The sequence below is a fragment of the Mixophyes fleayi genome, chromosome 5 (genome assembly GCF_038048845.1).
Source record: "Mixophyes fleayi isolate aMixFle1 chromosome 5, aMixFle1.hap1, whole genome shotgun sequence".
Lineage (NCBI taxonomy): Eukaryota > Metazoa > Chordata > Amphibia > Anura > Limnodynastidae > Mixophyes > Mixophyes fleayi.
Window position 1 is genome coordinate 239,281,836 of NC_134406.1, and position 24,343 is coordinate 239,306,178.

Below are 24,343 nucleotides of genomic sequence, written 5' to 3' on the forward strand. Positions count from 1 at the left end.
ACATCTGATAGTTGCAGGCTGCGGTCCGTACAGTGATCCTTGAACGATTGTGGGTGCTCTCTACTTGCCAATATGTCTCACAAAAATAAAAAAATAAGTAGCACTCCCAAACATACCATTATAAAAGCTCTGGAAAAGGCTGGTGGCCGTTCTAAAGCAGTGACTGAAGCAGCTGATACGGGATCGGATTCAGAAGATAATTCATCACCTGAAAATCTACTTACCCCCAAGGATGTGATTGCCATAGTCACAAAAACAATTCAGTCAGAATTGAGATCAATTGTCTCTGAGCTTCGGTCGGAAATATCGGAAATCGGTTCTCGCACTGATGTTGTTGAAAATCAGCTGGATGTAGTCTCCAAGCACCAACAAACAACAGACACGGAGATAGCTGACTTACGTGCGGAATTTTCTACTTTCAAGGACCAACTGGAAGATCTAGAGAACCGAAACAGACGTAACAACATCCGGATAAAAAATGTCCCGGAATCCATTTCTTCAGAAGCTTTGCCTGACTACTTAGAGGGCCTATTCCTCCAGATGTTACCAGACCTCTCAAAAGAATCACTTAACCTAGATAGGGCCCATAGAGCCCTCCGCCCGAAACCAAATCCAGATCAACCCCCCAGAGACATAATTATACGTTTCCACTTCTTCAAAACCAAAGAACGAATAATGGCTTCAGCTAGAAACGCACAATCGATCTCCTACTCTGGATCGCACCTGCAGTTGTATCAAGATTTGGCTCCATCTACTTTGAAAAAACGAAGGGACCTTATTAATGTCACAAAAGTTCTACGCAACCACTCAATAAAATATAAGTGGGGCTTCCCATTCCAGCTAATTGTCTCAAAAGATGGCCGGAGCCACTCGGTGAGAACCCCGGAACAGGGTCTTGACCTGCTTAGGCGTCTTCACCTTATCCAGGACTCTGATCCTTCTACTTCAGCTTCTCCTCTGCAGCAGAAGACTTCGGCTCCGACTCCATCTTGGCAGAAAATGTGATTCTTGTACATAACCTGACTCCAGTCTATTCGCTATATTAAGATCTCCTCTTCGTAAGGTTGGAGTAATTATACTGTCTTAACTATGGCTATGGTTGTTAATACGTATTTAGCTTAATATTTTATTTACATTTATTGTGTACACTTCTTTAGAGTTTATATAAAAATGGATTATAGGTCTTCGCTATTTTCACAGATTAAGTAACTTTTTGATATAGGTATTAGTAACCAGTGATATTAACCAATTCCGATTCAGTTGTGAGATATAAAAATAGTCATGGAGTCTTAATTAATTTGTATACTAGTACTTACTCCGGGTTTTCTTTTGTTCCGGAGCCTATATAGAATATGTTTACAGTTCTTGTTTATAATGTTGAAATGTTCTTTTTGTTTGAACTGCTCTGGCTTATCTCTATTTGATGTTTATATCATGCCACTTATGTCACTTCCTTCTAGTAATGACCTGCGAGATCCCCTCCACCCATGCTTGTCTCACCCACACCCATGTGCCTTAATAGTGAGCTAAGCACAGATTTTATTAGCTCTACACGGCTTTTCTCATGTAGTGCCACTACCCCCACTAATCACTCCACTACCAAAGAGATGGTGTCATGCAACCCGCCACATCTCTTTCATCTAGGTCCTGGATATCGTCCCGAGATCAGGACCGCCATACATTCCCATCCCCTCTTTCCTTATGTGTCTTCCCTCCCCCACATCCAACTACTAGGCTTAAATGAAGGACTCAAACTCATTATTAAAATAGAGCCTCTCTTACATCATTATCCCCCATGAGTATTAAAATAATATCTCTAAATGTCAACGGCCTTAATTCACCGAATAAGCGCACAATGGCTTTGCAATATTTTAAGAGGAAAAACCCAGATCTAATTTTCTTGCAAGAAACGCATCTTAGAGACCCTCATCCCTCATTGGCTTCTAAATCTTATCCACATGCCTTCTATTCTACTACAAACACAAAACGCAGAGGTACAGCAATACTGATACATAGTAGAGTCCCACTGACTGTTGAATCACAGATATCTGACCCTCATGGTAGATATGTTATCTTGAAGGGCACTTTGGGCCAGAACCCTGTAACCTTAGCCTCAGTATATGCCCCAAACGTGCAACAGGGAGCTTTTTACGCAGATTTCTTTCAGCAACTATCCTCTCATGCAAGTGGTATGACTATTGTAGGAGGGGACTTTAATACGATCTTGGACCCATCTCTAGATAGATCTAGCCAAACTCATATCTCCCCAGGACACTCTAAGGAGTCTAGCAGGCTGAAAGACCAATTGAAGTTATTCAATTTGTATGATGCCTTGCGAGTCTTATACCCCTCTTCCAGAGAATATACTCATTATTCGGCCCCTCATGACCTGTATTCAAGAATAGATTATTTCTTTGTTGATCATCGGACAACCCAGAAATTGGGAGATGTCCAGGTCTTCCCGGTGTCCTGGTCAGACCACGAGGCAATTGAGCTGTCTTTGCTTTTACCACGGCTCTTGCAATCACGTCCTAAATGGCGTCTGGATGAGTCATTACTTCTTAAAGAAGATAACATTAGTCAGATATCTCAGGCTATTACTGATTATGTTTCACAGAATGCGACCCCGGAAATATCACAACCTATACTCTGGGAAGCCCATAAGGCTACTATAAGAGGCACCTTCATCAGAATGGCAGCGCATCAAAGGCAGAAAGAAAAAGAGCGCATCCGCGAACTCGAGCAACAGATTCAGCAAGTTGCATCTCGCCACCAAACAAACCCTAAAAAGAAGCTATATTTAAAACTCCTCTCACTTAGAGGACAGTTGAATCAAATACTATCAAAACAGGCGGCTAAGACTCTGTTGTGGGTTCAGCAAAAATATTATGAAAAAGGCGACAAAGCAGATGGTATCTTGGCTCGCAAACTTCGAGCCCGCCGTACCCGCAACAGAATAATATCGGTAAAAGATTCTTCGGGTTCTCCTCTTTTTGACCCTCAAAAAATTGCGCAACGGTTTAGGGATTATTATGCTTCCCTATATAATTTGTGTCCAACGATAGAAGATCCAATCCTCCTTAAAGAAAACATTAAGAGCTACCTCCACTCCTGCCACTTACCCAAACTCAGTAGAAGTCAGTTGGCGACCCTTAACGCAGAGCTCACCCCAGAAGAAATTACTGAGACCATTAAAACGCTGAAACGTCAATCAGCCCCAGGTCCCGACGGATTTTCTTCTTTATATTATAAAAAATTTGTTCACCAACTGGTCCCCATGCTTTCAGGGTTATTTAGCTCGATCCTAGAAGGGGGAAAATTTGATGGAGCCACCACCGGAGCGGGGATTGTCCTAATACCTAAACCAGACAGAGATCCGACGGAAGTGAGTAACTATAGGCCCATCTCCCTGCTTAACGTTGATCTAAAACCTTTTGCTAAGATACTAGCAAATAGACTAGGGGCTGTTCTCCCTTCTCTAGTCCACCCGGACCAAGTCGGATTTGTTCCAGGAAGGCAAGCTTCAGATAACACAAGAAGAATAATAGATTTAATCCATATAGCTAATAATGCATCTCTCCCTGCCTTGGTGGTTGCTCTAGACGCTGAGAAAGCCTTTGACAGAGTGGCTTGGCCATTTATCCAGCAGACCTTGGGAAGCATGGGGATCCAGGGTTCCTTTTGTAAGGGGATCTCGGCACTATACCATAATCCCACAGCTTCAGTGTTAGCAAACGGCCTCACATCCACGCCCTTTAGAATAAGTAATGGCACTCGCCAAGGCTGCCCCCTATCACCCTTACTTTTTGCCCTCATTATGGAACCCTTAGCTGCTAGAATCAGAAACAATACGGAAATTACGGGTATTCCCACGAGCTCTAGAGATAATAAGATAGCTCTATACGCTGATGATGTTATACTTACATTAACTAACCCGCATGAGTCACTGCCTAATCTTTTTGAAGAAATTTCGCTCTATAGTTCCTTATCAAACTACAAAATTAATGCGGACAAGTCGGAAATCCTAGATCTTAATATTCCTCAGCACATCACCCAGCCACTTAAAACCGCATATGATTTTCGATGGCAACACAATAAGATTAAGTATTTGGGAATATATATAACCAAGAATTACTCTTCTTTATACGCAGCTAACTTCCCTAGACTAATTAATGCAATTCGAGGCGACCTAACGCAATGGAATAAATTTCACATTTCCTGGATTGGCAGGATGGCCTCAATTAAAATGAATGTTTTACCTAGATTGCTTTATCTGTGGCAAACACTCCCAATTCAGGTTCCCCTGCATGTACTCCAGCACCTTCAGCAAATGGTTTCTAAATTTGTATGGGCGGGGCGTAAGCCTAGAGTACGTATGCGAATACTCTCTAAACATCAAACCTCTGGAGGACTGGGCCTCCCAAATATAATAAAATACTACAGAGCTACACATATGTCACAGTGTATCTTGTGGCACTCACCCCCTCAATATAGAGTGTGGACGCAGATTGAGACAGATATATTACAACTGTATTCTCCATACTCCTTACTCTGGATACCATCCCAACATAGGACTAGACGTTTAGCCCAGCTTCCAACTGCTCGTTTTTCTGTTTCATTGTGGGATCAAGTGACCAGATTCTATAAGTTGCGTTCCAACTACCCATTGCTTGTCCCACTCTGGAACAATAGAAACTTTGAGCCAGGGTTAGATCATAAAATGTTTCACTACTGGTCCGCACATAACTTGCTCTTTATTTGGGATCTGGCTCCGTCGGGAGTTTTTCCTACATTCTCAGACTTACAGAGAAGATTTCATTTACCTCAGAAAATCTTCTATCAATATCTTCAACTCAGGCACCTCTATCGATCTTTAAATGCGCCCCCCCCTTCGGTTCATTGTTCTTCATTAGAATCTCTGTGTCGCCGTTCCCCGACTACCAGAGGCTTAATCTCCACTTTGTATCAATTGATTAATAGCTTTGGCCAGCCCGACAAAGACCCTCATGAGCTCGCCTGGGAGAGGGACACCGGGGAGACCCTGACTCCTAAAGAATGGTCAAAGGTGAGAGCTAATATAGCCAAGTCATCTATATCAGTTAAGATAAAGGAAAACTCTTACAAAATTTTCTACAGATGGTATTTGGTCCCCTCTCGTCTCCACTCTATCTTCCCGACTACTAGTGATAGATGTTGGAGAGGATGCGGTTTGCGGGGTACCCTGTTGCACGTCTGGTGGTGCTGTCCTAAATTACGACCTTATTGGCTTCAAATTCATAATCTCATCAAGGACATTACTCTGGTTAAAATGCCCGAGTCCCCCCTATACTCGCTTCTACCTAGACGGCTCCCGGGCACTAGTCGCTCCTCACAAAAACTTATCAATCATATATTAAATGCTTCTAAATGTTTAATTGCCGCTCTATGGAAAAACTCCTCTCCCCCCTCTCTTTCAGCCACTATTAATAAAGTTTGGTCAGTTTATAGAATGGAAAGCATCACAGCTCATCTTAAAGACAAACCAGTGAATTTCAAGAACACATGGTCTTCCTGGACCAATTACTATGAGGCTGAGCCTCCCTTGACAACCGTTTGACGAATCTCCATTGCTCTGATAGGTTGCCCCTTCAGGCTTAGGAGGGATCACCACACAAGTAAGTTGTGTAAATTCCCAAATTAAATTGATCCCTATATAGCCACAAGGGTTAATGCCTCCCTTCTCTATAGTCGGTAGCATAAAACAATGAGTAAAATATCCTCCGGTTCCCCTCCCCATCCCCCTAAAACCTTTCCTTTCCTTTTTGTTCGTCTCCCCCCCCCCCCCCCCCCTGAAAAATAAAAACAAACAACATTTTTCTTTTACATGTACAACATACCGGATTTTAGGATGATTTATCCAAATCTTTCTTACTATTGTGTGTAAAGCTTACTGATTTTCATATGTAAACATTATGTTTATACATTCTTTTGGTATGTTTCAAACTCATTGCTTTGTTTTGAAAAAACCCCAATAAAAATTATTTTCAAAAAAAAAAAAAAAAAAAAAAAGAAGGGAGTGGGAGCTTACCTGTGTGTAACAAACTGTCCAGGTTTGGTGTGAACAGAATCTGATGTGGGTGAGAGTAGTTTATTTGACTATTCTAACTTTATAATCACTGTTTTAATTTATTTTCCCTTTGTGTAACCTGAATGGGGTTAATACATACAAGATTACTTACTTTATGAAAATATCAGTAAGAAGCGTAAATTAGTAAATAAGTTTATTGTTGCTTTATTTCAGCCACTTGCAAAGTGGGGACTGTCCCTTGCAGTGTGTGGCTTTGTATTGTGGGAAGATGCTGCAGAGAAAATCACTTTGCAAGTAATGGGGAAATTAGAAGTGAAAGTTCCAGCTGTAACAAACAAACCTGCATTCAGATTACAGCAGAGAAATAGAATCTGTCGCCAATATTCAGTGAAATTATGGTCTCAACCGTCAATACATTTTATTTGGCAGTCAGTAAAAAAAACAAAACAAAACAAAACACAAAAACAAAACCAAGAAAAGGAAAAAATAAATAAATAGATTAGTAAAAAGAATTTGACTTTCTTGCTGAAACTGCATTTCGCAGTGTATTCACCATACCAATAGTTTTGGGTCTGAATAGGATTATTGAACCCCGATCACCGTTTTTTCTGTAGATGCTTTGGTGTTCACTTTTTAATATATTTAATTACATAAATAATGTCATACATGCCAACTTTCAAAACTTCTCACCCTCATTGATAGGCCGTTTTTACATGAATATTGGTTCATCCCTCAAAATGGTAGCCTCCACTTGTGTGTAGGGAAGAAAAGCCCTTTAAAAGGCGAATTCCACTCAAAACGAAATTTTCAGTATTGGTTGGAATACCATGAGTTAAACATTAATTACGATTATTATTTAACTGGCGTCCGGCTTTCCACCTGATTTGGAGGTTGACCAATTATCTCTTCGCTCCTACCAGTACACTGCCTGTATGAAACAATTCCTGCCAAGGCAGAAGCTAGCAGGGCATCGGGGGTACCCACAATATCAAGTGGAACTCTGAATGGCCATTAAGTAATATTCTGATTCCCGATTCACTGATGGAAGTTTTAACTCCAAAAATTGTAAAATATTTCCTCACAACTCTATAAAAAGTATAACATAGTAAACAGAGCTATTTTGACAATGAAAACATCTCAAGCAATGATAGGACTCGTGTTACAAATAAAAAACATTTTAAATCCAGTATTTCTTTAATGTGCAGGCAAAAGATGAGACAAGAGTAACAAAAATCACCGTTAGAATCTGACTGTACAGGTCATGAATCACATAGTTATAAACCGTATATCGTACCTCCCCTGCATGCAGGAAAACAGCATTAATACTCTTCAACGTGAGCTTAATCTTCAGCACTTATTGGCCCTTTACAGCTTTATAAAAACACATTAGATTGTTTTAAAACTACAGTGAAAGTCGCATCTGAAGACTTGAGATGCTGTTTATACTGTAATTCTTGTAATTGTGCAGAATAATCTTTTCAATGTTTTTTTCTTACAAAAAAATAAAATAAAATGAAGCATTTATACAGTTGAGTGTGATTGTTCCCTTTCAGACACCCTCTCACTGTCCCTAGACCTGGACTGTTAATCGGTTTGGGCATAGACATCTCAGACTGTGCAAGTGATCTATCTGATGGGCCGTGGAGGTAATGTACAGTCTGTGACCATAGAGCCATGACTCCATTCAGCCCTCACCAGACCAGATATTTTCTAGAGAAAAAAAAATATGGCACAATTACTCTGCATTCAACATTGTGTACAATTTGTCCTCCCAGTTCGTCCATCTAGAATGTAAGCTCTCATGGCCAGGGTCCTCTCTACCCTATGTCTGTCTATCTACCTCGCTTGCCCTACTCTAAAGTCGCGTGACCTCTATGTTGATAGTTAAATCACACAGGCCATTCATACTTGTTTTTGTGCTACCTGTAATTGCTTGAGCATTACATATGCTTAGGTTTTGTACCATACATCTGCTTTTATGCTTAATTATATTTATTATACTTATGTGTATACAATGTCATGTTGTATTCATGTATCTGTATGTCAACTGTCCGGGGTAAGGGTTCTGATGTGCCTTATAAATAAACTATCATTATAACTGGGACAAAAGAAATTCTAATTTATTGGTGGGAGTGGCAGTGATAGGACTCCCACCCAAGAGCTGCAGGAAGGGGAGTACTTACAGCGAGAGGATGTCTGAAAATTAAATCCCTTTGCAGAGAGTCATAAAACGTCTCAGAACAAATAATATACTTGTTTAATAAGTGCAAATCAAACTACTTAAAGCACAAACTGATTGGCTGCTATAGTTTTACAAAACAGTCATCTGACCTTCTGATGTGCTAGTACCATAATAAAAGATAATAGAATATACCCCTCCTATCACACTCGGTAGAAATGTTGGCATATGAACAATAGGAACAAGGTAGGAGGTGTCACTGCCATTTCAAAAGGAGTCAATAAATCACATTTAATAGTTTTGACCAACAGCTGGCTGTGGATGACTGCGGTCTGAAGGGACTCATCCCAAAACGTGGATTTTAGCATATGAAAGAGTCACTCTATTAACATTCACAGTGCATATGCAGAAAACATATTAAAACTGAAGCTACCTGAGATAAAGGTGTAATTCGAGGAGGAAGGGTTTTCTATGCACTGATTTGTCAGCCACTAAACAGCCTATTTAAGTATAAAATGACACCTAATACATTTGTAGTTTGCTCTCCGAGTAAAGGTATTAATCTCAGCCATAGAATGGGAGCATTTGCAGGTGTTTCTGTGAACGTTGCCAGCTGTATTTTCATAGCACATTCTTCTGTTTTGGGGTTAATGTTGCTTTAAGGTGGACTGTGGAACACAGAGTGGACTTTTCTGATTCCAGCAGACACTAATCACTAACAAGCAGTTTGGGATCTGTAGAAGAGGAGACTTCATAGTCATTACATTACAGAAACCCACCCTCCAAGAGACGACGTCACAAATACTGAAATCTAAACAAAGTCTTCCAATAGCTTTTATATCAGGACCCTAGAAGTCTGCCGCAATATCTTAATATTAAAACACTTCACATGATTGTAATTTATTTAATAATTTACTCCAGTACCACTTTATGTACTATCCCAATCTTTATAGTCCAATGCTGGGATTACATGTTCTAAAAGTCTATTTTATTGGCTGTAATAAAAAGTTGACTTCTGAAATTGCATATGCTATTAAAATTATAATATATGGCCTACAATCGAATAACCAGCATTTAGTTGAGTAACTCTTTCCCTAATACTTTTAAGCCCTCTTCTCTGTAAATATTGAGAAGCTCTAGAATTGTAACAGTTTCCTAAAGGAAAACTATCACTATAATACAAACTGGAAAATAGACCCCAACTTTGCAATTTAAGGCCCGAGTCATTAAGGAGAGCAAAGCAAAACAAAGGAGTAAGTTTGCTCCTGGACAATAATGTTACAATTATTTTACATAAAATTTAAATACTGGCTGTTTTATTTTATCATGTAGCACACAAATACTTAATAGCTTTATTTTTACACTGAAATTTAAAGTTCATCTAGTTCATGCTCTATCCAAACTATAAAACATTCCCTGCATTTTAAACTCACCTCCCTCTCCAATGCAATATGGTTTTGTCCAGGTGCAAAGTTACTCTTTTTTTATGCTGTGCTCTACTTAATGACTCAGGCCCTTAGTGTTTAAGGGGGAAAAAATTCCATAATTTTGATTATCCTTCTTATCGTCTATATAAAATATGGTCTATAACATTTTTAATCAGATATTAAACTTGCTTATGAGCAGTTATAGCGACAGTGACAATTGTAGACTATAAGATATAGCCAGACTTACTAATGAAAATGATCAACGAAATACAATGCAAAGTTCAATTATATTAAAATATACACCTATTAAAATGTATAGATTTATGATGAATCTCCAGTAAAGTATTCTATAAGGAGGACACAAGTACCTAACCGTTTACTCCGTGTAGGGTCATCCAGTTTTTTTGGAAATATTCCAACTTACGTCTAAAGAAAATAAATGGCACATGAAAAAAACCCAAAATTGATGTTTTCATGCAGCCGGGAGATCTTGTACGTGTGCTTTCTCTTTGAAGTCAATCCATGACTAGGCAGGGTCAATGAAGAGCCCATTAAAAGGATTGTGCTATATTAGCTAAAAATTCAATTTTTTGCACTCTTTAAAGTTTAGTATAATCTCCATTTTGTTGCAGATCACCAATACTTTCATAGTCGCTTTCCCCGTGCGGTAGGTCACCCTGTGCAGCGTTAGAGAAAGCAGTAGTCCTCTCCTCTCTTTGGCTTATTGTAGAAATGGCTTCATATTCAGGATCAGGAATGCCATTTATTATGTCCATTGGAGGTGGAAAATCAATAATGTTGGGGCTTTTATCAATATCCCTCACTGTAGCATACGTTCCATTGCAGGTAGTTGGAGATATCTCAACATCTTGGATGTAGGAATAATGGGAGAGGTCTTCTTGGAGCCTCAGAGATTGTCCAGTTCTAGATACGCTTGAATACATTGCAGAAATCTACAATCAAAGTATACAAGACATTGGTATCATATTCAAAAGGTAGATTTCATATATAGGATATTACTGCTCCTATTTTGAGCATAGTGGCTCAGTGGGTAGTACTGCTGTCTCACAGCACTGGAGCATGGGTTGATTCACACCAGGGCCTTATCTGTGTGGAGTTTGTATGTTCTCCACGTGTTTGTGTGGGTTTTCTCCAGGTGCTCTGGCTTCCGACATAATGGACCCTAGCATATGTGTGTGTGTGTGTGTGTGTGTGTGGTGGGGATTTAAAATGTATGCTCCAGTGGGGTAGGGACTGAATGAATCCATATTCTCTGTATAGAACTGTCTATTATGATTAGTATAATGTTTTAAATAACTCACTAGTTTATAGCTTGATATCTGAAGCCTTTACAAGTTATTTGCAATAAATGCATTTAACATAAAAGTTGTTTCAACCCAGATCAGACCACATTCTACAATTTTGCTTTGTTCGACTAAACTGCAAATTATATTTCAATGTAATCTTTTTTAATTTGAAGTGCATTATACAGGGTAAATATAAATCTGTGAAGAGCAGAGAAAATGTAATATCACATGATTCTTCCCAGAGTTACATTTAGACAATTTGTGCAACCACAGTGTACTTTATACAAGGTATGACAGTTATCGGGTTACACCAGATCTGTCAGTGCTGACAAGTAAGGCAGACCTCTAAAAGATCATCCTTTAAAACCGAGCGGTAGCCTTGGGGGATCTCTCACGGGGCCTCAAAGCAGCCTACCACCTGCACCTACGGAACTTTTGTGTGTGTGGACCTTCCTTTTTTGACTCTTTATTGAGACTCCAAAAGACATCACAAATGTGACAACACAGCATTTTCCATTGTTCCACATAAACATCTTGCTTCTAAATTGAGCTATAGAAAGATACCGCCAATAATATTCAGATAATAGAAGAGAATTGGCTAATGGAGTTTAAGTGTCTGAAGAATAGCATCAAGCTAAAGACGGATGCTTCTGTGCAAGAATCTATAGCTAGATCTCTACTGTCAATGACATCCTGGTCGGATACCACTCATTCTTGGACTACTGATCCCAGCAAGAAGTTCAACACAGAACACTGAACTTGCTCAATGAGGAGGTCTATGTATGGATCCATATAAATCAGTGCTGACAGCTCTCAGTTACTGTGAGACTTCTCTAAACACAGCCCTTCCCACACAGCGAGAGACTTATGAGGTTATATGCAATCCCTGATTCATGCTGTAGAGGGTCTAAATGTGCCTACTTTATTAGTAATTACTGGATCTAGTAGATAAAAATACTGAAGCCCTTACTGAATCATCTAGTGATTCTTCAAGGTCACCCCATCCTTGTTGTCATGCAAACATATGAAAATACCTATAACCATATTACTGACTATATTTATGGAGGGAGGGGGGTCTTGATTAACAGAATCCCTCCAGCACACTGCTCTACCCACTATATATTCCCCCAGTACCACTGTCAACCAAACGCTCTGCAGACTCCCAATACATTGCAGGAGGAAGCACTGGGTGATCATGCCACACATGGACAGATCACTTCCTCTTGCTTCATCACTATCAGCTATTTATATTAGTTTATATATTTGTATATCAGTTTATGATGAGTGCAGAGTGGCAGTAGAGAAAGTATAATGGAACGTGGGGGAAGTGCAGGTATGGGTGGAGATAGAGCAGCACGGATGTGATTTGGCTTATATATATATATTTTTTTTAAGCGACAAACTACTACACTCACTACCCAAGTAAAGGAGAGAATGTCATATTTTGTTCTACCTGCACAAAGTGATGTTTTTATGTATCAATAAAATAGGGATTGTTTCCATGCTATGGAATATAAAACAAAATATTATGTAACTGGCACATGCATTAGCATGTTGGCTGTAACCTACAGTGAATGAACTGGACTGCAGTAAATACATTTATGTTTAGTCGTAGGCCTAAAAATAATTGAAATTACACAAGTCTGCCAGATGTCTGAGCCAGGTATATAACTCAATAAGAGTAGCTTGTAAACCAATGATGGGTTATTCAATCAAATTGAACTGTAAATGGTTTTGGGGAAAAGCAGGACGCACAATGTGATAATAGAAGTGTAACACGGTCTTGAACATTCAAGTAGAGGACAGAAGGTTCATTTAATTCCTATGCCCCTTTAAATTGTACATCCATTCCTACCATCTACCAGTCACTTGCCCGCCAGTCTTAGTATCAAACATCAGTTACAGCATCAAACAGAAGTGCCTGACAACATTAAGCCTCATTTAAAAAAATAAATCCTATATATAAATCCAGTATATTTACATATGGTAACTATAGAGATCGATAACTTAATACGTACATCGTCTTCTGTCAGGCAAGGGTCTTCTTCCCGAGATTTGTAGGATATATGACTCTGTCTCTAGACGAAGAGAAAGGAAAGGAAAATCAATACATGCGCCTATTCTTTGAAGACCTGCGTTTATTTATTCCTGCCCTAATCCTCCAGGGTTATAATACAAGGATTCTGGAACAAAGACCTTCCATTTGCAGGTTCATTAGGGAAGGTAATATGTAAACGGAATCGACAATGCCCATAGAAAAGGAAACTGCCTGTATTCAAAGGTCTTACAGCCTGCCAGAATTTCATGTGAATATACCTGACCTGTTACAGTACCCCTATGCAAAACTGGTATATTTTTCTATTTGTGGCTACTATGGTTTATATACCTTTAATTTCACCAGTAATTACAGTATAAATATTCCTTAGACCGAACTCAGAAACAGCATTTCTCTGAGTGGCGACATGTAATTAATGTACATGTCCATTGTCCTCTAGGTCTGTGTCAGGCTTAGGCCCATGTACATTTTATTTTGTACACATGCCCTTTCCGCTGTGTGTATACACTGGAACTAAGGATGACAGGAATTTTTAAAACTGGAATTAGGTGTTCCCAGTCTTACCCCAACTCACGGCAGATTTAATTGACCGTGGTCATCTCAGATTTATTCATAAGCTATAAATTCCAGGGAGTATATTTACTAAACTGCGGGTTTGAAAAAGTGGAGGTGTTACCTATAGCAACCAATCAGATTCTAGCTGTCATTTTGTAGAATGTACTAAATAAATGATAACTAGAATCTGATTGGTTGCTATAGGCAATATCTCCACTTTTTCAAACCTGCAGTTTAGTAAATATACCACCAGGAATCGACACAATGCGGAACGGAGCACTACGTATTGCTGGAACTCTGTATCTTGCTGCAAAACTGCCTGTGTTGTGTGGAACTCTATTTATGGTAAATTTTAAGCAAGTATAATTGATGCACGTCCTCATAAGTACCAAAAAAATCACAGTATAATACCGACATCTGCAAAGGAAAAGAAATCCCCTTAAAATACTGTATCACATTTGGACAATCCATTTAAGCAATTTAAAGTTCTCAGTTTTCTCTAAAATCATTTGTTTGACCCTCAGTTACATATTAAATTCTAGGCAATCACTGCCACTAGGACCTACTGAAATTCTATACCTAAAACTGTAATTTCAGGGGATCCCTTGTATGTGTGTCTGTGAAACGTTTATATATGGCATGTGTAGTAGATTGTAATGCAATAAAGTGCTGGTTCTTATATGTCCGTTGTCTTAACTTTCTAACTGTCTTACAGATGTAGGACATTAATAGAATTTGTTGGTGTAATATATTTTATATATTTTGTAAGAAAATGGAAAAATACTCTTGATCTACTGGGAGTTTCACCCCTTATAGCGTACACCTGTTATATGCAACAAATGCTGGGTTCCTTAATACGGGCAGCAGGTACTGTCTGCTCCTGGCTTGGAGTACTCAATTTGATTGAATATATTGGGACTTTTCTTCTTGATATTTTGCTAATACTTGTTCCTCAGCAGTAGCTAAGTTGTGATTACCACCATCGTTTAAGATGTAAAAATGTGGCTGTTACAGGTACTTTGTTAACTCCTCATTGATAGAGGTCTCCCCATATCCGTGGTTCATCCTCATTAGGTCCTGATTCTATTATCTTGGTTCAGCCTAGAAAATGGCTTCTTCCACCACTACGTGTAGGTGACTGGTCAACCTGCAGCACCCAGCTGCCGATATAATGCTCCTATTCTAAAACTGCTTGAAACAAAATCTTAGGATACATCGGTCATGATAAACTACATTCAGCATATACAATATAACATTTGTAATAAATTTAGCTTCCTTCACTTTTGAAAAAATAAAAACAAACCTTTAGTTGCCGACTGTATAGGAAATCATTGTAAGAATTCAATCAGGTACCTTGTTTTTTTCCCCCCAAAGCGATTGGGGTGGTTACGAGGGTATTTGGGAGTATTATATCTTGCTGTTAACAGACAAGTCCTCATCCCCTTAAAATTTTAAAAACTGTACCCACCCTACATGGTGTCGATGTACTGAGCCATTAGCCAAACTCTTACACTGCAGTTTTCATCTTTACAGGGGTACGATTGTGCTGGGGAGACAGGGAGGTGGAGTGGGAGTGTGGTGGGTAGAAGTAAAATAAAGGAGGTATGTGGCAGAGATGAAGGCTTGTAGTTTCACAACAACAGGAGAGCCATTTACTGCCTTCCTTCTACTCCACCCCTTCACAACCCAACCTACAAGATCCAGTACCTACAAGCAGCGCTCCACCGCTACAACTTCTGTAGGTGTCATCAGTACAACATATGCATTTTGGCTGCTAGGAGAATAATCATGCCCACACTTGCCATGATATCAACAGTGACATTGGCCAACTGAACCAGCCTGTCGTCATTTGTGGCCAAATGTCGCCCAAGCGAGAGGACTGGTCAAGGGGTGTCCTCCAACTGATAAGATTATGTGCAACAAGTTTTATCTTGTTTCTGCTCCTTTATATTTGAAAACAAGATAAAAAATTGCAGCTTCTCTGCAATACTAATGGCTCATACATAAAGGCATTGAAAATAACACTAGTTAAAAGCCTAGACAAAACCTTGTACTTCGTCCTTGATTCTAACAGAGGGTTAGAAGTGTGTTCATTAACATGTCTGAGATCTTCCCTACAGCACAGTATACTGTGGCAGGAGCACACCTCCAGGAGTTAAAGGGATGTTGCCAAGTGTGATAATATTGGTACTTGTTTCTGTTAGACATTATGTAGTAGCCCAAGGGATTGTGCTTATTAAAATATGTGATTTTATGTGTAGAAAACAGAAGATTATTTTTATGATTTACTTTTATAGTGCCACCATATACATTTGGAATAACTGAAATCAGTGCCTGCCCCAGTAGAGCACACAGTTAAACACACACTAGGGTCCATTTTTGTCAGAAGCCAATTAACCAACCAGTATGTTTATGCAGTATGGGAGGAAACTGGAGCACTCAGAAAACCACAGAAACAAAGGGAGAACCTGGTTGGAATCTAACCCGTGTCCCCACCACTGTGCCCCCGTGTCCCCACCACTGGCCCCCGTGTCCCCACCACTGTGCCCCCGTGTCCCCACCACTGTGCCCCCCATGGATGGTCTTCTATATTCAAGATGGTTACATTACATTGTAGCTGTGCTAACTGGATATATGAGATTTATGTACCAACAATTGTTTTATCTGCAAAATCTTATTGTGTACTGTGCATGTACCGTATGTTAAACATTTTTTTCTCTTATTTATAGCTTGAAACAATGAAAAATCTATAAAGCCCCAGAAGCTGGTGGTGCACTGTAATCTGTATTGTGAATCTGACGACTTTCAACACTCTCTAGGTCCATACCCAACTTCTGAAAAAATGTGACTGGTTAATCTTAGTTTATAGAAGCCTCCAGATCTTTATATCTTCAACATTGTACTGTAATGAGCAGCCCTATAGAACTCTAATATGTTTAACCAAGCGTTAACTGTTCTGAACACTACAGACAGCACCGAGGTGTAGCGAACACTTGTCAGAATGTGTGCGCATGCGGGCCCAGTCGCTTCCAAGTGTGCGCATGCGGGCCCAATCGCTTCCAAGTGTGCGCATACAGCTCCAGTTGCTTACGTGTGTGCGCATACAGCTCCAGTTGCTTACGTGTGTGCGCATACAGCTCCAGTTGCTTACGTGTGTGCGCATACAGCTCCAGTTGCTTACGTGTGTGCGCATACAGCTCCAGTTGCTTACGTGTGTGCGCATACAGCTCCAGTTGCTTACGTGTGTGCGCATACAGCTCCAGTTGCTTACGTGTGTGCGCATACAGCTCCAGTTGCTTACGTGTGTGCGCATACAGCTCCAGTTGCTTACGTGTGTGCGCATACAGCTCCAGTTGCTTACGTGTGTGCGCATACAGCTCCAGTTGCTTACGTGTGTGCGCATACAGCTCCAGTTGCTTACATCATTATCAAAACATTTTTAAATCAGCTTAAGGACGTGCGATAAAGGCTTAAAATGACCAAAAGTGTCTACTAGGTCAAAGTGTTATTTTGTAGTGTGTTACACCATAGTTGCTACAATATACCAGGAGCAGTAGGCCACGTTCTATAAGGGAGCGAGAGGCGAGAGCTCAGACTACTGTCTTTTCATTCTGAATTGATAAATGTCTGCTGAACTCTCCAGGTCATAAGCAGACTCTTTAGGAAAAAAAACACTTTAAAGCTGCATTACCACCTATTCCACCACTTTCAGATGGCTGCAGGGGATACCTGTGAGCCAAAAGACCAATCAGAAGCCACAATATTTGTAATAGTGGCTTCTTATTGGTCCTCCCACTCACAAAACCCCCCTGAGAGCACTGCCCAGCCCCAGTTTTAGGGGAGTGGTCCAGCCACTTAGCCTGGTGCTTCAGTGAATGGCGCCCTACGTATCGGAGAGTGCTGTTTTAATATATGTTTGGTTTTCTAGAAGTCGGCAGCAAATAAATTATTAATTTGCAAATTATGTTATCAGTTGGAGATAGATGATGATGATGATGATGAAGATAGGAGCTGAACACTACTTTTATTGGAAATTCATTTTAGGCATCCTTAACTCTAAGCATGCAAACAGTTTGGGCTGGTTAACACATAGTAATTTACAATATGATTTGCAGAGCTTTAGCAAGAGCAGTTACCTTGTCCTCTTCACTCGCTCCACCCTCTTGGTCCTGTTTTTCCTCCTGTGGCTCTTTGCTTTGCACATTCTCATTCTCGTCCAATAGTTTTTTAGGAAGGGGTGGGGGGACGTCATCATCTTGAGAGGTCGGTGTACTAGCTGCGCTTTGAGTGTTGATGCTCTGCCTGCTCTTTCTATTATGGTCCACAGAGGCGTATTCAACGGCAACCTCCATTCTACACTCTGTCATTGTCGGGCTCACAGGCTGCATGTCCACGGTTAGGTTTTTTTCCTCGGCACTAGTTGATGAGCTAATATCCTTTAGTTCTTTGACAGTCTCATAGAGTGAATCTTCAATAATGTTTTCATGGGAGGAGCTGTCTTTCAGAACCTCATATGCTCCCTCGTTGTACAGAGGGACATCATTTTCTATGCTGACAGTTGAAAGGACAGAGTCTAGGTTACTGTCCGCAGGGATTTGAGGCAGCTCTCTGGTCTGAGGGCATCTCACAGATTTTCCTGAGAAGTCCTGGGGATCACACAAGTCAGGAAGAGAGCTTTGTACATCCTCGTATGTCGGAACACAGGTCACTGTACTGTCTTCTGAGACTGCAAATAAACCAAGTCTGTTGCATCAAAGCTGAATGTTAATAGTATATCACAACCACAGAAGCGGACATTGAAAGCCTTAAAGTATAAGTAAAAGTGTGGCACAGTCCTCTTCCACACTTAGGGGCCTATTTATCAAGCCTAAAACCATACATAAACGTTTTTTTCCTGCATGGCTTAGGCGCGATTAAGTTATGGGTCTATTTATCATTACCCTGAGGTATGACTACTCTATAGGAACAACATGGCAGGAGAGATGGCCTAGCCGCATCCCTCCTCTAACATGCACTGATGTAAGGTTGCGTATGCGCGCTAAAGACTGCACGTTTTCACCCCCACATGGTCTTCGTCAGGACAGCCTCTTAGGGCACTATGTGCTGTCCCGGCATGACTTTTTTAATGCATTTTGCAGTGTGTCATAAATTGACCCCCAAGCATATATTTTTTTCAGGAGAATTTTTGCTTTCCATTCGTATCTTCTCTAAACTGCATTTTATATTTGGTCTTGAGTTATGATGTCTTGCAGAAAATTGTAAAATAAAATGCATAGTCACCCTTTTACCCTTAATATGAGCAACAAATTAGATCAAGTAACAAGAGGCACCGGGGAACTATTATAAATATGTGGGTGTCCTCAGAAGGGACGGTGCAAGAGGTTTCACTTATATGCTGCAAAACTGTGGATCAGTAGCTGGAGCCACCGGTCCTGCTCTCCTTCAGGTTAGAAACCTACTTTTTCTTATTATTACTAAAACAGACAGTGCTGGTCTGTTCCCGCGGGTGCTGTTGGTGAGCTGTTCTATGTGCGTGTACATATATCTATCTCTATCGATCTATCTACGTACACACATAGTGGGAGTGGACCAAAAAACCCTCCATATGAAAACTGCTACACGTAAAGCTAAGAGTTCCACAGCTGCATTACAAAACACACACTCAATGGTCTGCTGGGAGAGGAGAAGGGTCACTGTAGAATCTACATGTGACAACAATGAGAGAGTTACATGTTAACCTATTGTGTGCTGTGCTTAACAGACCAGGGGTGCTCAAACTTTTTAATTTTGTTTCTAGATTTTGCTTATGACCCCGACTGTTCGTGTGCAAATAGCTCTGGGGCCGCAGAAGGTCCGCTTCATAGTACAACATGTATGATACCTGACAATAAAGAGGCTCTCAAAATATTTTGTGGGACTGCATAGAAGGTCCAGACCCACAGACTGAGCACAACTGGAATAGACGCTTTATCTTTTTTTTTATCCCCCAGTTATGAAAAAACACAAAAACTGAAACCGTACTAAGAGTTAAATGTTCTTTTCTAGGACATCCTTTACTCTCTCTTCTTGGGAACATGTTTTTTTGGACTATACTGGAGACAGTCACTGACAGGTTTTTTTTTTTTAAACATAGCAATACTTAGGGAAGGGGCTGACAGCTTCTTCTAAATGTCAAGAGATGTGTTCTGCAGTAGGTCTGAAATAATGTACTTACCATCGCCTGTACTGACAGCGCCATTCCGATAACTACTGGCCGGTGCCTCCGTTCCCAGGCTTGTCACAGAGTGGCTGTGTGTCTCCTTGTCAGAAGGCTATAGCAATGGCAAAAAATACATATAATTGGTATAAATGGCAGTTAACAAGGAGAAAGCATGACGAAGGGAATACTGCATGGAATCATTTTCCAATTAATAGACATTTTTATTTAGTAGAAATAAGCCAGTTACATTAATATTTCTCTTTCAAATGATAAGTTTATATGAAATAAATACAACTCCAACATCTACTCTTTATTCAGACGAATATAAAAATAAATACGACACTTGGTGGATATATGAACCTTCACATGCATTTTGTTTCTGATTCTATTATTAATAATAAAAATATGTTCATTAAATGGGAATAGAAGGTGAACACAGAACAGTCTCTCTCTGTTTAAGAGAGATTATTTCAGTGCAATGTTTAAGGCAGACATGGGGTGGTAATTAGAGAGAGAGTTCAATAGAGCAGTCAGTAGTAACTTTTACACCCAATCATCTGCAAGCTACACTTATATTTAGCAGCCAACTGCTTGCTGCAGGTTGTGAAACTCTGATTGGCTGCAGGCTGGTATCGGCCAACCCTCTTCATACTATCTTAATTTCTATTGGTGCATTCAGACACTATGGAAAACGTTTCATTAACCATGTGGGTCCCACTATGGGAATCCCAGAAATGTTTTTCACACTTGATGTTCTACCCTGACATTACCTACCTAGATCACATCTGGTTTTATACTGTGAATTGTTCCTTGTGTTCTATAACACATTACGTAATGTAATGGGCTAGTGTGAATGTAAGCAATTTTCACCTAAAGTGTCATTTGGGATATTGAAAACAAAATAATTGCAAAACTTTTGTGTTGTAGCTATTATCTTGCTCTGCTTAATGTTACATAATATGTAGTGGGTGTTGGGAAATAACATTTTATTGTTACATATCCATAAATGATAAGGACTCACCGCATTCATCAGATTTTCATGGTCACCATTCTGATGTTTTGTCTGTTTTCCTCTATTGAAATCAAAGCAGAAAAAAAAATTCAAATATATAATTATATTTCCAATAGGATACAATTGACCAATCAGCACACAAATCTCCACCTGGCACCCAGCACTATGTTCAGATGTAACAGTGCAGATGGTTGGCACCCCAAAAGTAGTATAAGGAAGGATTCTACAGGCCCGGTGGTATGGTAGGGAGGCAAAGGTCCCCCCAGTAGTGTTGTACACCTTCCACTTTCCCATCTGCGGAGTGTCTGCTAAAGGTCCGTGACCACTTACAAGACTCCTAATTTCTCCCTTTCTGGGGTTTTATCCCCTATTTCTTCCCACCATGGGGGAACAGATTCTGCCTCAGGACGGGTGTCGGCCACTTGATTCTGTTGCGTCACTGTAGACTTCACGCCCACCACATCCTGGAAAGTCACTTTGATCAATGTTGACACAGGATGGTTTCGGTGCAACCACACAGGATGATCATGCGGGTTTAAAAGCCGTACAGTCAATCTGCCTCTTTCAATGTTCACCAGGATAGGGGCTATAGCAAAATCGATTTGCAGGGTTCAACAATTGACTCGTAGTTTCGACCACTAGGTCCAATCCTGGCCTTGCACCAGATCACAGTTTCTGAGATCAGCTTCAGTACCACTGGCCTTTGATCAGCAATTCTAGCCTTTCCCACTTCTCCATCTGCCTTTACAAACTTCTGATGCCCTTGTAAGAATCGAATTGCTTGTTGGAGTGCTCGACGGTCTGGCGGTGCAATGGTCTTTAATGCTGTCTTCAAAGCCGTAACCAATTCTTCAGGACAGCTCTGCAGGACGTTCATTCCAATTATCACTGGAGAGATCCTGCAATCCCGGACATCTGTAATAATACACCCTTGTTTTTGCAGAACAGTCTGTCCTATCTTCAGATCAGCTTCCCAATAACCCTGGCAGGTGATGCCAAGACCATTGCCGTCCAGTTAGTTCAGCCAGGCAGGAGGTGGCAGGGTCAGTTCTTCCTCCCTCCAAATGTTGCTTGAATTTCTCCAACTGGATTATCGTGACTAGGAGTCTGTATCCAAGAAAGTTGGGATGGTGATCCCATTCATTTGAACACAGATGGTGGGGCAGTGGCCGAAGTATCGGGGCCATCACTCCCCTTGGGATGGACCTACTGGTGATGTTCTTCCCGAGGGTCAGTTTTCTGCTCCAGGGCTTCGCAGTTTAAAGGCTTCGGTAGTTTCGTTCTACATGCCCACTCCTATTGCAGCATCTGCAAATGGGTCTTCCTTGTCCATCCAACTGGTCAGAGGACAGTCTTCCAGTATACCTGGGGCGATCCTGCTGATTTTCGTAGTGTTGCCGTTTCTCCGGACGCCACTCACTCTTTTCTTTGTGTTGTGCCTGTTGACTCTTGACATGTTGTAACTGCCTGCCTATTATGGCGACTTCACGGAGAAGATCAGCCATTTGTCCCGTTAGGGTGCGACTGGATCCGGCATAACCGTTTGGGTCTTTTGGCAGGTAGCTTCTTGGATCAAGTCAAGGTTCGCCTCCTTCATTTGACTGGGTTCAGCCAGGTTGATTTTTTCTTTAAATCTGGGTTTTTCTACCGGAGTACTTTCTTTGCATGGGTCAGATCCCAAGATTTGGATGGCGGTTTCCTTCCGGGTTTCTTCATATGCACCTTCAATGAATTGGTTGATTAAAGTCTCGTCCACCTGTCTAACTTCAGTGGGATCATAACTCTGAATGTCCCTCAGGATCTCTTGCAGTCTGAGTGCAAATTCCCGCAGCGTTTCACCTGGCTGTTGCCTTCTGGCATAAAAACGCATCTTAAGTTCAGATACATTTCGGGTATGAAAGATGGTGGTGAACTTTTTCAATATTTGATTTAGATTCTCCTTATCCCTGTGGGGCCAGGTCTCAACTTCCCTTAAGGCAGATCCCTTCAATTAGCCAACAAGGATCTCAATCATCTGTTGTTCCAGTTATGGATATAAACGGAACATCGAATACATTTTCTCCGTAACTCGCTGAGTGAACTAGTACCAACTTGATGTGAGTCACCGTTAAAGCTGGAAAGCCATGGGGCCCCAAAGTAATATTGCAGGGTTTTAGGTGTGCTGGCAGTCATGGTTGGACTCTCTCACACTCCCTGTAAGGGATCATCTGCAGGTGTGGTGCAGTTCTTTGTTCCTGTGGCACTATATGGTCAGCAACTTAATCCTCCTGCGACATCTTGTTTATGACTGGGAGGGTGACTTGTTTTGGACTCTTAGTAGATCCTATTTAACGGGGCAGATGGTTGGCACCCCAAAAGTAGTATAAGGAAGGATTCTACAGGCCCGGTGGTATGGTAGAGAGGCAAACGTCCCCCCAGTAGGGTTGGAATAAAACAAGGAACACAGGGCTAAAACGGCATAAACTTGTGGGTTTATTTTCTTTGCTTGTGGCATTAGGCTTTACCACAGCAGCACGTCAGTAGCGCTAGGGTAGAGAAGTAATAGCACAATACCATCAACATGCAACGTTATTCAACATGTCACAAAATAAATCACATTTTAGGTTCAACAATAAGCAAACATAAATCAACACAATACTTTTAGTGCAATTATACCGATTATACTTATCAGACAAAAAAATCAGCAGAGATTCAACAAGAATTTATCCAGCTTGTTCAGGTTAGATGCTTTTTAGTTCACTCTATGATATACAGAACCCAATGGGGTAAATTATAATCCACAGGTTTAAGCAAAGTTTTAGCTGACATATGAAGCTTATTTACTTGTACAAGTTGAAATCAGTGGTCCACTTAGCAATCCGTCTAATGGAATAAGCAACTCTCTCCCAGCAACTGTAGGGTTAAACAACTTGCAATTCTCTAATCAGCATCCATTTTAGGCAGTGTCAGTCAGCTTGTAGATCACTTTAAATACAGCAGTTTTGGCTTGAACAAACTCTTCCTTTAGCCAGTGCTACAAAACCTCTCAATAGCAATATTACAGTCCCAGTCAGAGGTTTTAACAACACAGTTTAATGTCTCACTTAAATAACGTGAACATAGCAAAGCAAAAGAAACATATTGGTCTTCATAGGAGTCCTGCTGACATCTCATGGGCAGTGGCAAGTTAGGTCTTTTCCTATACTGCAAAGGTGCTTCTTTCTGGGCTGGCTGCAAACATCCTCAGGACAACAATTCAGCCATAGATTTAGAGGCTGGAAGATCCTACATTAGTTCAGCCAGCAGCTACACACCTCTCTTCTCTCTCTAGCCAGTCTGTATTGGGCTCCTCCCCTTTTCCCCAATAATCTCCCTGAAGCCTTCTAGTACATTCTTGGGCTCTAGAAAGCAGCCTGGGATGTAGTTTGCAGTCTCTCCACCCAAAAATGTCCGACAATTTGCATTCAACTTCCCAGAGGCACTCTGGGGAAATATAGTTTTCTGAATGAGTGCATACAGTAATATACCTGTGATTTGCAGGGTATTACACACACTCACTCTA

General features: G+C 40.7%; 1 protein-coding gene across 7 annotated transcripts in view; it reads right to left on the bottom strand.

Moving 5' to 3' along the window:
* Positions 1–9,138: 9,138 nt before the first annotated feature.
* Positions 9,139–24,343, bottom strand: part of PAG1 (phosphoprotein membrane anchor with glycosphingolipid microdomains 1) — a 194,793-nt gene continuing 179,588 nt past the window's right edge. For all 7 annotated transcript variants that reach the window (XM_075213707.1, XM_075213705.1, XM_075213701.1 and 4 more), the window contains 5 exons: positions 20,812–20,863; positions 19,806–19,902; positions 17,728–18,317; positions 12,999–13,058; positions 9,139–10,626 (listed from right to left, as the gene is read on the bottom strand). In XM_075213707.1, the coding sequence (XP_075069808.1) occupies positions 10,273–10,626; positions 12,999–13,058; positions 17,728–18,317; positions 19,806–19,902; positions 20,812–20,863 (1,153 nt within the window). In that variant the 3' untranslated portion in view covers positions 9,139–10,272. The remainder of the gene's footprint in view (positions 10,627–12,998; positions 13,059–17,727; positions 18,318–19,805; positions 19,903–20,811; positions 20,864–24,343) is intronic.